The 12,943-nt window shown below is 38.1% G+C and overlaps 1 protein-coding gene across 5 annotated transcripts in view; it reads right to left on the reverse strand.

Moving 5' to 3' along the window:
- Positions 1–12,943, reverse strand: part of CNOT10 (CCR4-NOT transcription complex subunit 10) — an 80,004-nt gene that overhangs the window by 42,182 nt on the left and 24,879 nt on the right. For all 5 annotated transcript variants that reach the window (XM_087870067.1, XM_087870066.1, XM_045798296.2 and 2 more), the window contains 5 exons: positions 10,800–10,942; positions 6,954–7,040; positions 6,167–6,250; positions 4,332–4,449; positions 325–474 (listed from right to left, as the gene is read on the reverse strand). In XM_087870067.1, the coding sequence (XP_087726193.1) occupies positions 325–474; positions 4,332–4,449; positions 6,167–6,250; positions 6,954–7,040; positions 10,800–10,942 (582 nt within the window). The remainder of the gene's footprint in view (positions 1–324; positions 475–4,331; positions 4,450–6,166; positions 6,251–6,953; positions 7,041–10,799; positions 10,943–12,943) is intronic.

Consider the following 12,943-nt stretch of genomic DNA (forward strand, 5'->3'; position numbering starts at 1 on the left):
GGGATCGAGCCCCACATTGGGCTTCCTGCTCTTCTGGGAGCCTGCTTCTCTCTCTCCCACTGCCCCTGCTTGTGTTCCCTCTCTCGCTGGCTGTCTCTGTCAAATAAATAAATAAATTCTTAAAAAATAATAAAAAAAATAAAAATAAAGAACAAAAAATTACTTTTTAAATTCCAGTATAATTTACTTACCATGTTATATTAGTTTTAGGTATACAATACGTGATTCAACAACTTTATACATTACTCAGTGCTCAGACGCTTGCTCTTCAATATCATGCTCTCAAGTAGTAAAATACAAACTGTCCCCCAGCAATGGGCTCACCTGGATCAGTGCTGCCTGCACTGAGCTGTGCACAAACATTGTCATTCTCCTGTAGAGCCTTTTTAAAGTAGAAAATTCCCAAATTGTGCTTGCTCATGGCAAAATGGATGCAACCAAGATTATTCCAGAACATGCATCTCAAGCATTCACCTGACAAAAACACAAATAAATTTGTCCAAAAATGTTACGGTTGACATACGCGACACAAGAATTGGCAATACAACAGAAATTCCATCTAGTCCTTATAGAAAAGTTTACAAGGCATCTGAAATTCAGGACACCTGAAAATTCTGTAAACTCCTTTCCTTTTAAAATCTTTTATTAAAGATGATAAACCAACCCTATCCCATTGACTTTGTTAGCCTGCTTAATCTTTTCTTCTGATTTTTAAATAACTGTAGGCAAATAATACAATAATGCAAAGGACAAAAAGTATTTATTAGTACATTATATGCATTGCATCCACGCAACAAAATATTATGCAGAAACTGGAAAGAATCAGTATATATGGAAACATACTGAGTAGCAAGAATACATAAAACAGAATATATAAAATCCTGCTTTTGTTTGTAAAGTCTCCACTGTTCTTTTGGGTTCACATGTCTTTAAATATCAATATGGCTGAGTATCTATCTTCTCAAGCTTGTTAGGCAACTATATTTCTTATCCTGTAACACACACACTGCTTCTTTCTGTTCTTTACCCATTTTTTTATTTGGTTACAGATGTTTTTCCTATTGGTTACCTGTTTGTATGTTATAGAAATCTTCTGTCACATTTGTTTCAAATATTTTCCCCAAAGCCAGTGTGTCATCTGTCTTATAACCTGTTTCAGTATGTGTGTGTGTGTTTAATCATAAGAAGTCTTACATTTTTCTTTTTTAAGATTTTATTTATTTATTCGACAGAAACAGAGACAGCCAGCGCGAGAGGGAACACAAGCAGGGGGAGTGGGAGAGGAAGAAGCAGGCTCATAGTGGAGGAGCCTGATGTGGGTCTCGATCCCAGAACGCCGGGATCACGCCCTGAGCCGAAGGCAGACGCTTAACCACTGTGCCACCCAGGCGCCCCAAGAAGTCTTACATTTTTATGTGGTGAAATTTAATCATCTTTTCTAAACTCTATAGTCTTTGCATTTTGGATAAAATTCAATCAAGTTTCCCCCTGACAAAATCAAAATATTTAAGTTTTCTTTAGCTGCTGTTATGATTTTTACATTTCAACCCCTCATTTCTCTGGGCTTTATTTTGGTGTAATGAAAGCAATCCAAGTTTTAGTTTTCTTCTTCTAAACTGCTTCCCAAATACTCCAAAAACAATTTACTGATAGTCTGTCTTTTCCACAATGATATAAAATGCTGGACTAGACTGACAAAATTAACACTCAAGATATTCAATGTTTAATACTAAAATCTAAAGATTTTCTTCTGATGTGTTTTTAAATTGAGCAATGGTATTTTAAAAAGACAAACAGCAGGCTTCAGTGGAAGACAGTAGGAAATATGCTAAAGTGTTTAAAGGAGGCTGCCTCTGATAGTGGCATTGTGAACAATTTAAGAAACATTCTATTCCCGAATCTTCTCCAATAAGCATATTTTATCAGCAGCAAAAACTAAATTTTACATATGAGAAATAAATGTTAAAATTAATAACTATGAAAAATATCAGTACATAAAATATATAACTACTATATAAAAATCTTTCCCATTAGATCTTAACTTTTTTTTTTTTTTTAAGATTTTTTATTTATTTGACAGACATAGAGACAGCCAGCGAGAAAGGGAACACAAGCAGGGGGAGTGGGAGAGGAAGAAGCAGGCTTCCAGCAGAGGAGCCTGATGTGGGGCTCGATCCCAGAACACTGGGATCACGCCCTGAGCCGAAGGCAGACGCTTAACGACTGAGCCACCCAGGGGCCCCTGTATCAAGACAATCCTAAGCAAAATTTTCTCAAAGGATACTGAATGTTTAGTCTGAAAGATCATTTCAGTGTTTGAGTGTTATGGGCCTGAGGGGAAATTACAACAATAAAAACAGCAGAAATAAAAATTTAGCAGAATTAAAAATGGGTACTCAGAATAAACAGAATATCCAAAAGAACTGTAACGGAACAAACTGCTTTTCTCCATCTTTTACAACCCCACTTAACAGAATGGGTAAAGGGCGGGGGTTGGTAAGTATGTCTGCAGGTGTACTTTTTTTTTTTTTTTAAGATTTTCTTTTATTTATTTGACACAGAGAAAGCGAGCGAGCACAATAAGGGGGAGCGGCTTAAAAACCATTTTAAGGTTTTATTTATTTATTTGAGAGCAAGAGTGAGTGTACACGTGAAGGAGGGCAGAGCAGAAGGGGAAAGAATCCTAAGCAGACTCCATGCTGAGTGCAGAGCCCCACCTGAGGCTTAAACTCACAATACTGAGACCATGACCTGAGCTGAAACCAAGAGTCAGAGGCTTAACCAAATGAGCCACCCAGGCACCCCCATCTTTGCATTTTAAACTTGGTGTAAAGCATTTTCAGTAGTTTGACATCACTTCTTGAATAAATGGATTTTCCTCCTTTCTCTCCATAAAATAGCAAGGACGTGAACTTAAAAGAAAGCCCCAAATTTTACCTTTCATTTTACCAACATTAAAACTTTCATTCATTCATTCATTCATTCATTCATTCATTCATTCATTCATTCATTCATCTGACAGAGAGGCAGCGAAAGAGGGAACACAAGCAGGGGGAGTGGGAGAGGGAGAAGCAGGCTTCCCACTGAGCACGGAGCCCGATGCGGCACTCAATCCCAGGCAGATGCTTAACGAATGAACCACCCAGGCATCCCAAAACTTTCCTTCTTTTTTAGACAGGGAGAGACAGAATCTTAATTAAGCAGGCTCCACACCCCGCACGGAGCCCCGATGCAGGCCTCTGATCTCACTACCCTGATATCATGACCTGAGCCAAAATCAAGAGTGACGCTTAACTGACTGAGCCACCCAGGTGCCCCTCATTAAAACTTTCTAAATAGGGATGCCTGGGTGGCTCAGTTGGTTAGGCATCTGCCTTCGGCTCAGTTCACGATCCCAGAGTCCTTCGATGGGAGTCCCTTGTTGGGCTCCTTGCTCAGCGGGGAGCCTGCTTCTCCCTCTGTATGCTACTCCCCCTGCTTGTGTTCGCTCATGCGCACTCTCTCTGACAAATAAATAAATAAAATCTTTAAAAAAACTTACTAAATAGAAAACAGATAACGATTATCCTAACTTTATAGAAATATTTTTGATATCGTTAATAGTCTAAAAGATCATCAAATGCTCACAGCTTTTATGGGAGAAAAGAGAAAAGTAAAAACATTATCGTCTCATTCCCTTAAAAGGTCTCATTTCACAAAGTAAAAGCCAAAGGACCTTATGTCCTGATAATCTATAAACTGGTATTAAGAAATGAAAGAAAGCATACATGAGGTGAAATAAAAGTAAAAGGAGTGAAGCTTCCTCTAAAATGGAAACAAATAGGGGAACCTGGGTGGCTCAGTAGGTTAAGCATCCAACTCTTGGTTTTGGCACAGGTCCTGGTATCGGCCCAGTCTTATGCTCCATACTCAGTGGGGAGTCTGCCTCTCCCTGCTCACTCCTGCTCTTTCTAAAATAAATAAATAAATCTATAAAATAAGTAAAATTGGTGGTACAGTCGGTTGAGTGTCTGTCTTTGGCTCGGGCCATGATGTTGGAGTTCTGAGATCGAGCCCCACAGCGGCTCCCTGCTCAATGGGAAGCCTGCTTCTGCCTCTGCCCCTCCCTGCTCGCGCTCTCTCTCTCAAATAAATTAGTAAAATCTTTAAAAATAAGTAAGTAAATAAAATGGAAACAAATAGAATAAATTCTAAGAATTTTCTGGAGCAGAAATTATAAAAGATTTTATTTTAAAAAATTAGCAAGAATCACACTGAAGAGCACTGTAGGAAACAAACAACAAAAGACAGAAGAGCCAGGAAAATACTAGAATTTCACAATTTTCTTTTACCTGTTTTCATGAATCCTGGATGTTCAGCAATGTTTGAACTATTTAATAGCTTCACAGCTTTTCGATAATTGCCTCTTAAGTACTCAAAATTGCTTTTAAGAAACAGAGAGGGTGCAGACTGTAAAGAAAATATAAGTTGCTTATATTTTGTTTTCAGATGTCTATTGTGAGATCATAATCATACTGCTGTATTGGCATGTATTCTAGAGCATAAATGAATCATTTAAGTCGTGCTCACAAAAAACTATAGCTTCACAATTTTTCATTGCTTTGACTATCTAAAAAAATTAAACCTATCAGAGAGCACCTTATCAACTGAATTAAGGTTCTGCCTAAAAAAACCCATGAAGTATATATGTATAAGAATACAGTCTACAGATCATCAACAGACTGTCTTCATTTTTATACTACTAACTGGACGCCAATTTAACTAGGTCCTTCAGTTCAATGACTATTTAGACAGACTAGAGGTCTCCCTTATTTTTTAGGACACAGAGGCACCTTCATTAGAACCCAAAGGGATATAAATAATCCAATGCCTTTCCAAATAGGGGGGGAAAGTGTCATTCTACGGTGGACAAACTGCCTAAAAGAATGCCTTATTTTCGAGAACTAATCTTGCTTGTGACAAAGACCACATTTTGGATGGCAGACCATGTTTCACTTCCCCTAAGAATCCTCCTAGTGGAGGATCATCTGTATCATACCTAGTTAGAATGTGAAAGCATGCATAGATCTGCAGACTAAATATCCATTCCAGGAGGACATCAGGAATACTGGTCTCATCATTTATTCACATTAGCTTAGCTACAGGCTAAGTCCTTGTTCATGCTTTGCTCTGTCTCCTGGTCATTGAGGAAACAAGGGCTTCCAATGCTTATTCCAGGTAGCAGTACTTCCTCCTGATTTAGGTATTACCATTACCCTGCATTTCAATTATTTATTTTCCTGTTTCTCTCTCCCTTATGACCATGGCTTCCGTTAAGGCAGGGATCATGTCTTTTATCTCAAAAAAGATTTGATAGTGGTTGGCTGGCTAGTTAGGCTTTTCCCTCTTGGCCTCAAGTCTACCCCTACCCCCTCAGACCTTGGCTATAATTTCTTCTCCTCAAAAATCACTTGAGTACTGACCCAGTGACTAATCTGGAGCCTGCCTAGGATCTAGGGTCAATTTCCCTGAACCATTCCTACTACAAACTATCGTTTGTAGTACAAACGACTACAATACTTCAAAGCCAAATTATTTCTCATGATTTCATACTTAAAATTAACAGTTTTCCCCAAAGCATCGAGAATGTTCACAATTCTGTGTTTTCCCTCCACAGTCTTAAAAATTATGTATCAGTGGAGGAGTGGGGTGGAGGGAGTGGAAGGAAGGAGGAATTTTATCTCAAATACTCTAGCAGCATTAGTCAAATTGAAGGTATTGTCAAGGCAAAGATCATTTGGAAGGGGCAGGTTTGGGCTACAGCTGAACTGTTAATCTTTAATAAATGTTCTGAGTATAAACTAAAAAAATCCTGAAGTGTCTAATAGTAAATGTTTACATGAATTGAATTGTGATAAACCACTTTCAGAATATTAGACAGCTACTTAAAATGGTGGTTTTGAGGGCTACATACCAAGGGAAAATGCTTGCTATAATTTTAAGTGAGAAAAGTATTAAATTATAGACACAGTATGATCACCACTTTACAACTCAATGTCAAGACTAAAATAAATTATTTAAGACTGACAAATACCTACTACCCAAACAAGAAAGTTTTAGGACATGAAAGTTACAAATTGGGAAAAAAAAAAAAGGAAAAGAAAAGAAAAATCAAGAAAAAACTTACATTTCCAGCTGTGTTCATGACTGACTTGATTTCCCTTTTGCATGCTTTCAGGGACTTCATTTGGATATAAGCTCTTACTTTATACTATCAAAGGAAAATGCTAGTATGTGAGAACTAATGATGGATTTACACATGCTGAAGTAGTTTTACTTTCTAGTTAAATGGAAATTCAACCTCATCTGCTTACAACATAGTTATACCAGTTACTTGCAAAAACAAGTTTTAAATTATCTTAAATATCCTTAAAAAAGGATTAATAAGGTATCTTAAATACCTTAAATTATCTTACTGTACTTCTTAGAATACATTCTAAAATACAAAAAACATGTAGAATAAAATTTATACTTAAATTCCAAGCAAAAATCCTAACAATTCTTTTATTTTTTAAAAAATTAATATTTTAATTCCAGTATAATTAATGTACAGTATTAGTTTCAGGTGCACAATATAGTGATTCAGCAATTATCTAATTCCTATAAATTTTTATCTGCACCTGGCTAACTAAGAATGAATTTTAGTATTCTACAAACTGATTTTATCATCCAATACATTCCCAGGCCATTTCTCTCAATTGTTTATCAAGTAATTAAAAAAAAGATACTGCATTATCATTTTAAGCAAATATAATCTGAAGGATAAATATGCTTTTAAGTTATAATACTTCAAAGCCAAACATAGATACATGCCTTGAATTATTTACTGCTTTCAGTGATCTATCACATTCTTCATCATTCGTAACTATTAGTTAACATACGTGACGCATAGCCTCTCTTAGAACTTATGCTACCTGATGTATCTTTGATTTTGCAGCTTCTATTAGGGCTCCACTTTCAGCTTTATGATTCGATCCGTCTTTGTTGGTGTTATTACCAGTCTGTAGGGTGGTAAAACAAAATTAACCAAAATTAAAAATTTTTTACCATAATTTAAATCAGTGATTTACAAGTGAGCTTATCTGAATCACCTAGAGAACGTTTTAAAACTACAGAATCCCAGGTGTCACTCTCGGAGATTCAGGTTAACAGTCTGGAGTGGATAACAGGAAATTTTTTTTTTTTTAAAGATTTTATTTATTTATTTGACAGAGACAGCAGGAGAGGGAACACAAGCAGTGGGGTGCTGGAGAGGGAGAAGCAGGCTTCCTGCTGAGCAGGGAGCCCGACTTGGGGCTCAATCCCAGAACATCAGGATCACGAACCAAGCCAAAGACAGACGCTTAACGTCTGAGCCACGCAGGTGCCCCCCATCTTTTTTTTTTTTTTTTTTTTTAAAGAAAATTCCACTTTTGAGAAACCCTCATTGAACATAATGATATGCCAGGTTTAAAAAGCATGGCTATTACTCAGGCAAAACTCAAGATAATCTTTCTGAAACCCAAAACAGATCATGTCATTTCCTTCTTTTAAAACTTCTTTTTTTTTTTTAAAGATTTTATTTGTCAGAGACAGCGAGAGAGAGAGAGAGTACACAAGCAGGAGGAGCTGTAGGCAGAGGGACAGGGAGAAGCAGGATCCTTCCTCAGCAAGGAGCCCAATGTGGGACTGGATCCCAGGACCCTGGGATCACGTCCTGAGCCAAAGGCAGACACTTAACTGACTGAGCCACCCAGGTACCCCCATGCCATTTCCCTCTTAAAAACTTTTTCTGGTATAAACACTGCCAACATCATACGCTAGATTCCTAGTAATATCCAAAATCTTTCACAATGTGACCAATGTTTGAGTTGCCAATCTCCTCTCCTGATCTCCTATACTCACATTTTTCAGGTATACTATGCATTTCAAAGTACCAGAAATTCCTCCAGTGTGCCACTCTCACACCTTCTGTGAAGTTTTCTCTGCCATGACAGTTATTCTGCTCCCTCCTTCTGCTTCTGACTAGTTGAACTGTATTACATTGTTCAAATCAAACATCCAAACTTCTCCAAAATAAATATTTACTTATTTGGGGGGCGAGGGCAGAGGGAGAGGCAGTGAGAATCTCAAGCCGACTCGCGCTGAGCACAGAGCCCTACATGGGGCTTGATCTCATGACCCTGAGACCATGACCTGGGCCGAAATCAAGAGTCGGACACTCAACTGACTTGAGCCACCCAGACACCCCTAAGCTTCTCCAAAATAGTCCCTACCTGCCTTCCTCCCAGCCCTTGGACAGATGCTGCCCCATCTTTCTCCTCTCACACAAAGTGTGAATTGCAAGGTTTTTATTTTTGTCACTTCAGTATCTAGTAGAGGACACAAGCATCTGTTGAATGAATTATATTTTATCGACTCTCATAAGTACTGAATATAAAAGTATTTTACTACACAGTGTTTAGGAATGATGCTAAGATGACTTAACTGAATTCTTTTCTATCTACACCTGTTAAATTGTAAAAAGTAATGCCAGATGCTTATTTTTAAACTTCAAGAACTTATACAGGTAGAAAGAAAGATACTGTTAACAATCTGTTTTCTACAAGTACTCCTTTTTTTTTTAAACAAAAGGGCAGGAACAGGAAAAGGACCATCCCTTGACAACTAGAGGACAAGCAAAACAAAAAACATGAGGGGCAGCTGGCTGGCTCAGTCAGCGGAGTGTGTGACTCTTGATCTCGAGGTTGTGGGTTTGAGTCCCACGTTGGGTGTAGAGATTACTTAAAAATAAAATCTTGGGGCACCTGGGTGGCTCAGTCAGTTAAGTGTCTACCTTCGGCTCAAGTCATGATCTTGGGGTCCTGGGACTGAACCCCACGTTGGGCTCCCTGCTCCGAGGGAAACTGCTCCCTCTGCCCCTGTCCCCAGCTCGCACATGCATGAGCTCTCTCTCAAATAAATAAAATCTTCAAAAAAATAAATTATTAAAAATGCAAATAAAAATTTAAAAAGAAAAAAACCCATGAGAACTAAGAAATATCCTTAATGCACAACAAGTCTCTTATCCCAGAATAGGTCATAAATATACACTCTTTCTGAAGAACTTAAATGATGAAATTTTCTCTGGTGATAGCTGCCCTGTTTACCCAGACTGTGGATTTCTATTGTCTTAATTCTAATCTTTACATTCCGTAAAATTAACATTTCATACATGAAATGATGCTAACACATACCCTTAGTAAGCACAGAAATTAAGACTACTATGAGATACCACTTTACATCCATTAGGATGGTTACAATGTTAAAAAAACAAAACAAAAAAACCAAAACAAAAGAAAAACAAAACAAGGTTAGCAAGAATGTGGAGAACCTGGGACCTTGGTGAAAGGCTGGTAGGAATGTAAAATAGTGTAGCTACTCTGGAAAACAGGCCAGTAGTTCCTCCTAAGATTAAACATAGAATCACCATATGATCCAGCAATTCCACTCTTAAATATATACTCAAGAGAAATGAAAACATATATGCCACCACAAAAATACGTACACAAATGTTCGTAGCACCATCATTTGTATTAGTCAGATGTGGAAAACAACCTAAATGACCATCAACTGATGGATAAAAAAAATGTGGCAAATCCATACAGTGGAGGATTATATGTCCATAAAAAGGAATGAAATACATGAAAAGGGAATGAAGTACAGGCTACAACTTGGCAAACTTTGAAGGTATTATCCCAAGTGAAAGAAATCAATCACAAAAGGCGACATATTATATGATTCCATTTATATGAAATGTCCAGCATAGTCAAATTCATAATGATAGAAAGTAGATTAGTGGTTGCCAGGGGTTGAGGGAAGGGGAAAAAGTGCTAACAGGTACACGGTTTCTTTTTGGGGTGATGAAATGTTCTGGAATTTAGATAGTGATGACAGTTCTACAACTCAGTGAGTATAATAAAAGCCACTGAATTGTACACTTTATTTTTTTTTAAGATTTTTATTTATTTATTTGACAGAGAAGAGAGAGAGATAGAGAGAGACTGCGAGAGAGGGAACACAAGCAGGGGGAGTGGGAGAGGAAGAAGCAGGCTCCTAGCGGAGGAGCCTGATGTGGGGCTCGATCCCATGACGCCGGGATCACGCCCTGAGCCGAAGGCAGACGCTTAACCACTGTGCCACCCAGGCGCCCCTGAATTGTACACTTTAAAACGTTAAATTTTATAGATGTGAATTATATTTGTTTTTTTTAGGTCACTGATCAAATTATTTTTTTTTAAATAAGTAGGCTCCTTGCCCAATGTGGGGCTTAAACTCATGACCCTGAGATCAAGAGTCACACGCTCTACCAACTGAGCCAGTCAGTTGCCCCCATTAATCAAAATTTTAACTCATCTGTCTCTCCCTACCTAGCCTGTGGACTGCCTGAGGGTAGGCATAATCCTTCTGATTTTTATTACAAAAATTTTTAAATTGAGGTATAATTGACATAAACACTACTAGGTATACAATATAATGATTTTTTGTATATACTCTGAAATCTATCAGTCTAGTTAAAACATCTATCACTATACTATACAGAATTACAAAAGGTTTTTATTCTTGTGCTGAGGACTTGGAAGATCGACTCTCTTAGCCATTTTCGAGTATGTAATACTATGGTATAATTAACAATAGCGACCATTCTGTAGAGTGAATTATATTTCAATAAAGCTGTTAAAATATTTAATAACCCCAAATATTAATCACAAATTTTAATCTAATCACCTCTGAACACTTACCTCATTCTTCCCATTTTTGTTATTGTTGCCCTGTGAAATCATTTTTTCTAGGACAGCAAGAAGATGCAAAGCTTTCTCAGCTTGATAGGTTAATATATACAGGTCTATAAGCAAAAAACACACTGCTTGGGCAAATTTTTCTTCTGGGGGAAAAAAAACAGGAAAAGAAAAGTTATAATCCAAAGTGAAGCAAACATTTCAAGACCACTCCTCCCCAAAAAGTTCTAAAGAGCAAACACTAAGTCAGTCTTTATTTAAATGAACATCACGTGAGCCACGAATGGAACAACTTACAGTATCTATTCTATTCTATTCTATTCTATTCTATTCTATTCTATTCTATTCTGCATCTCAAGGCCTCTCATTGCAGGGTTCCTAGTGACAGATCCTCCTTTGACAAAATATCCACCAAACACCAACACATGAACTGAGAAGTACTACTTTAGGTAGAAGGAAACCTCAATTCCAGTACCCGCTTAGCTACTTACTAGGTATGTGGCCTCTAGACATCACTGACCTGATTTTTAGACCACAGCTGGCTGACTATAAAATGAGGAGAATACTTCACCTGCCTGAAGGCAGGGAGGTGAGCCAGGTGATCTTCTGAGGTTCCTTCCAACTCTAAGAAGGACCTCAAAGGAAGAAGAGCCCAAAAAGAGAGGAAGGGTAACCTGGTACGTCAATAACACTATTTTCTTTTACTTTCAGAAGAAAAAAAGAAGAATAAGGTCTAAAAAAGAATGCTAAAATCAAGAACAGAAAATTTCAAAAGCCCTTAAGAGCCTCCTAACAAATCTTCCTGATTCCATTCTTGCTCTTACACAGCAGCCAGAGTGGATTCCATTTCAAACTAAGATCAAGGGGGTTGGTGTGCAAAGGTCACATATCGCCAAGGGTTTCTCACCACTCTTAAAACAGTAAGTCCTTACCTAAGCCACAGGACTTTACCTATTCTGCCCCTTGCTACTTCCGACTTCATTTGCTTCTGTTCTCCCCACTGGCTCCAGTCACAACGGACTTCTGCTATTCCTCTCACTCACCAAACCCAAGCTCACTGCAGATGCTTTGCATACACTATCACCTCTGGCTGGAATGCCTTCCCCCTCAAGAGCCATGTGGCTCACCTCTTCTCTTCACTCAGGTCTCTTTTCAAATACTGGCTTAGCCTGGCCTTCCTTGATTGCCTTATCTAAAAATAACATTCCCAATCCATCTCTATCCTCTTATCCAGTTTTAGCTTTTCTTCATGGCATTCAGCTACCTCACAACATATATTTATTGTGTTGCTCTCTCTCCCATTGGAATGCAAGTTAATGAAGGTAAAGACTTTATTTCATTCACTGCATTATCTTCACATCCCAAGAACAGTTTTGGTCCATAGTATATGCTCAATAAATACATGTTGTAGAAGAACCAAGTAGTAACATTTTAACATTTTTTTTAAAGATTTATTTAGAGAGTGAGAGTGAGTGCAAGTGTGCATGAGCTAGGAGAGGGGCAGAGGGAGAGGAAGACAGAGAATCCACAAGCAGATTCCCCAATGAGTATGGAGTCTGATGCAGGGCTAAATCCCAGGACCCTGAGATCACGACCTGAGCCGAAACCAAGAGTTGGATGCTCCACCAACTGAGCTACCCAGGCGTCCCCCAAGTAGTAACGTTTTTAAAAGTAACAATAATGGGGGTGCCTGGCTGGCTCAGCTGGAACAGCATGCGACTCCTGATCTTGGGGTTGTAAGTTTGAACCCCATGTTGGGTGTAGAGATTACTTAAAAACAAAATCTTTAAAATTAAAAATAAAATAAAAAGACCAATAATAATTTTCAAAGAAGAAAAATGGATTTGAATTCTACCTAGTTGGTTGTCATATTCCATACTCAGCCACAGTATAAATCAACGGGATTTCACGAACTGTTCCAGAAATTCTAAAAACCAGCACCTGGCTGGCTCAGTTGGTAGAGCATGCAACTTTTGCTCTCGGGGTCATAAGTTCAAACCCACTTAGGTGCAGAGATTACTTTAACAAAAACAAACAACCCCCCCTCCCAGCTTTACAGAAAAACACAGCTGTGTCATCCTAGAAGTATAATTCTGATTTCTAGCTTTATAGGGAAAGGTCAAAATTTATACCATCTTCACCAGTGG

Source organism: Ursus americanus, chromosome 20, assembly GCF_024610735.1.
Source record: "Ursus americanus isolate L20-20 chromosome 20, mUrsAme1.1.p, whole genome shotgun sequence".
NCBI lineage: Eukaryota > Metazoa > Chordata > Mammalia > Carnivora > Ursidae > Ursus > Ursus americanus.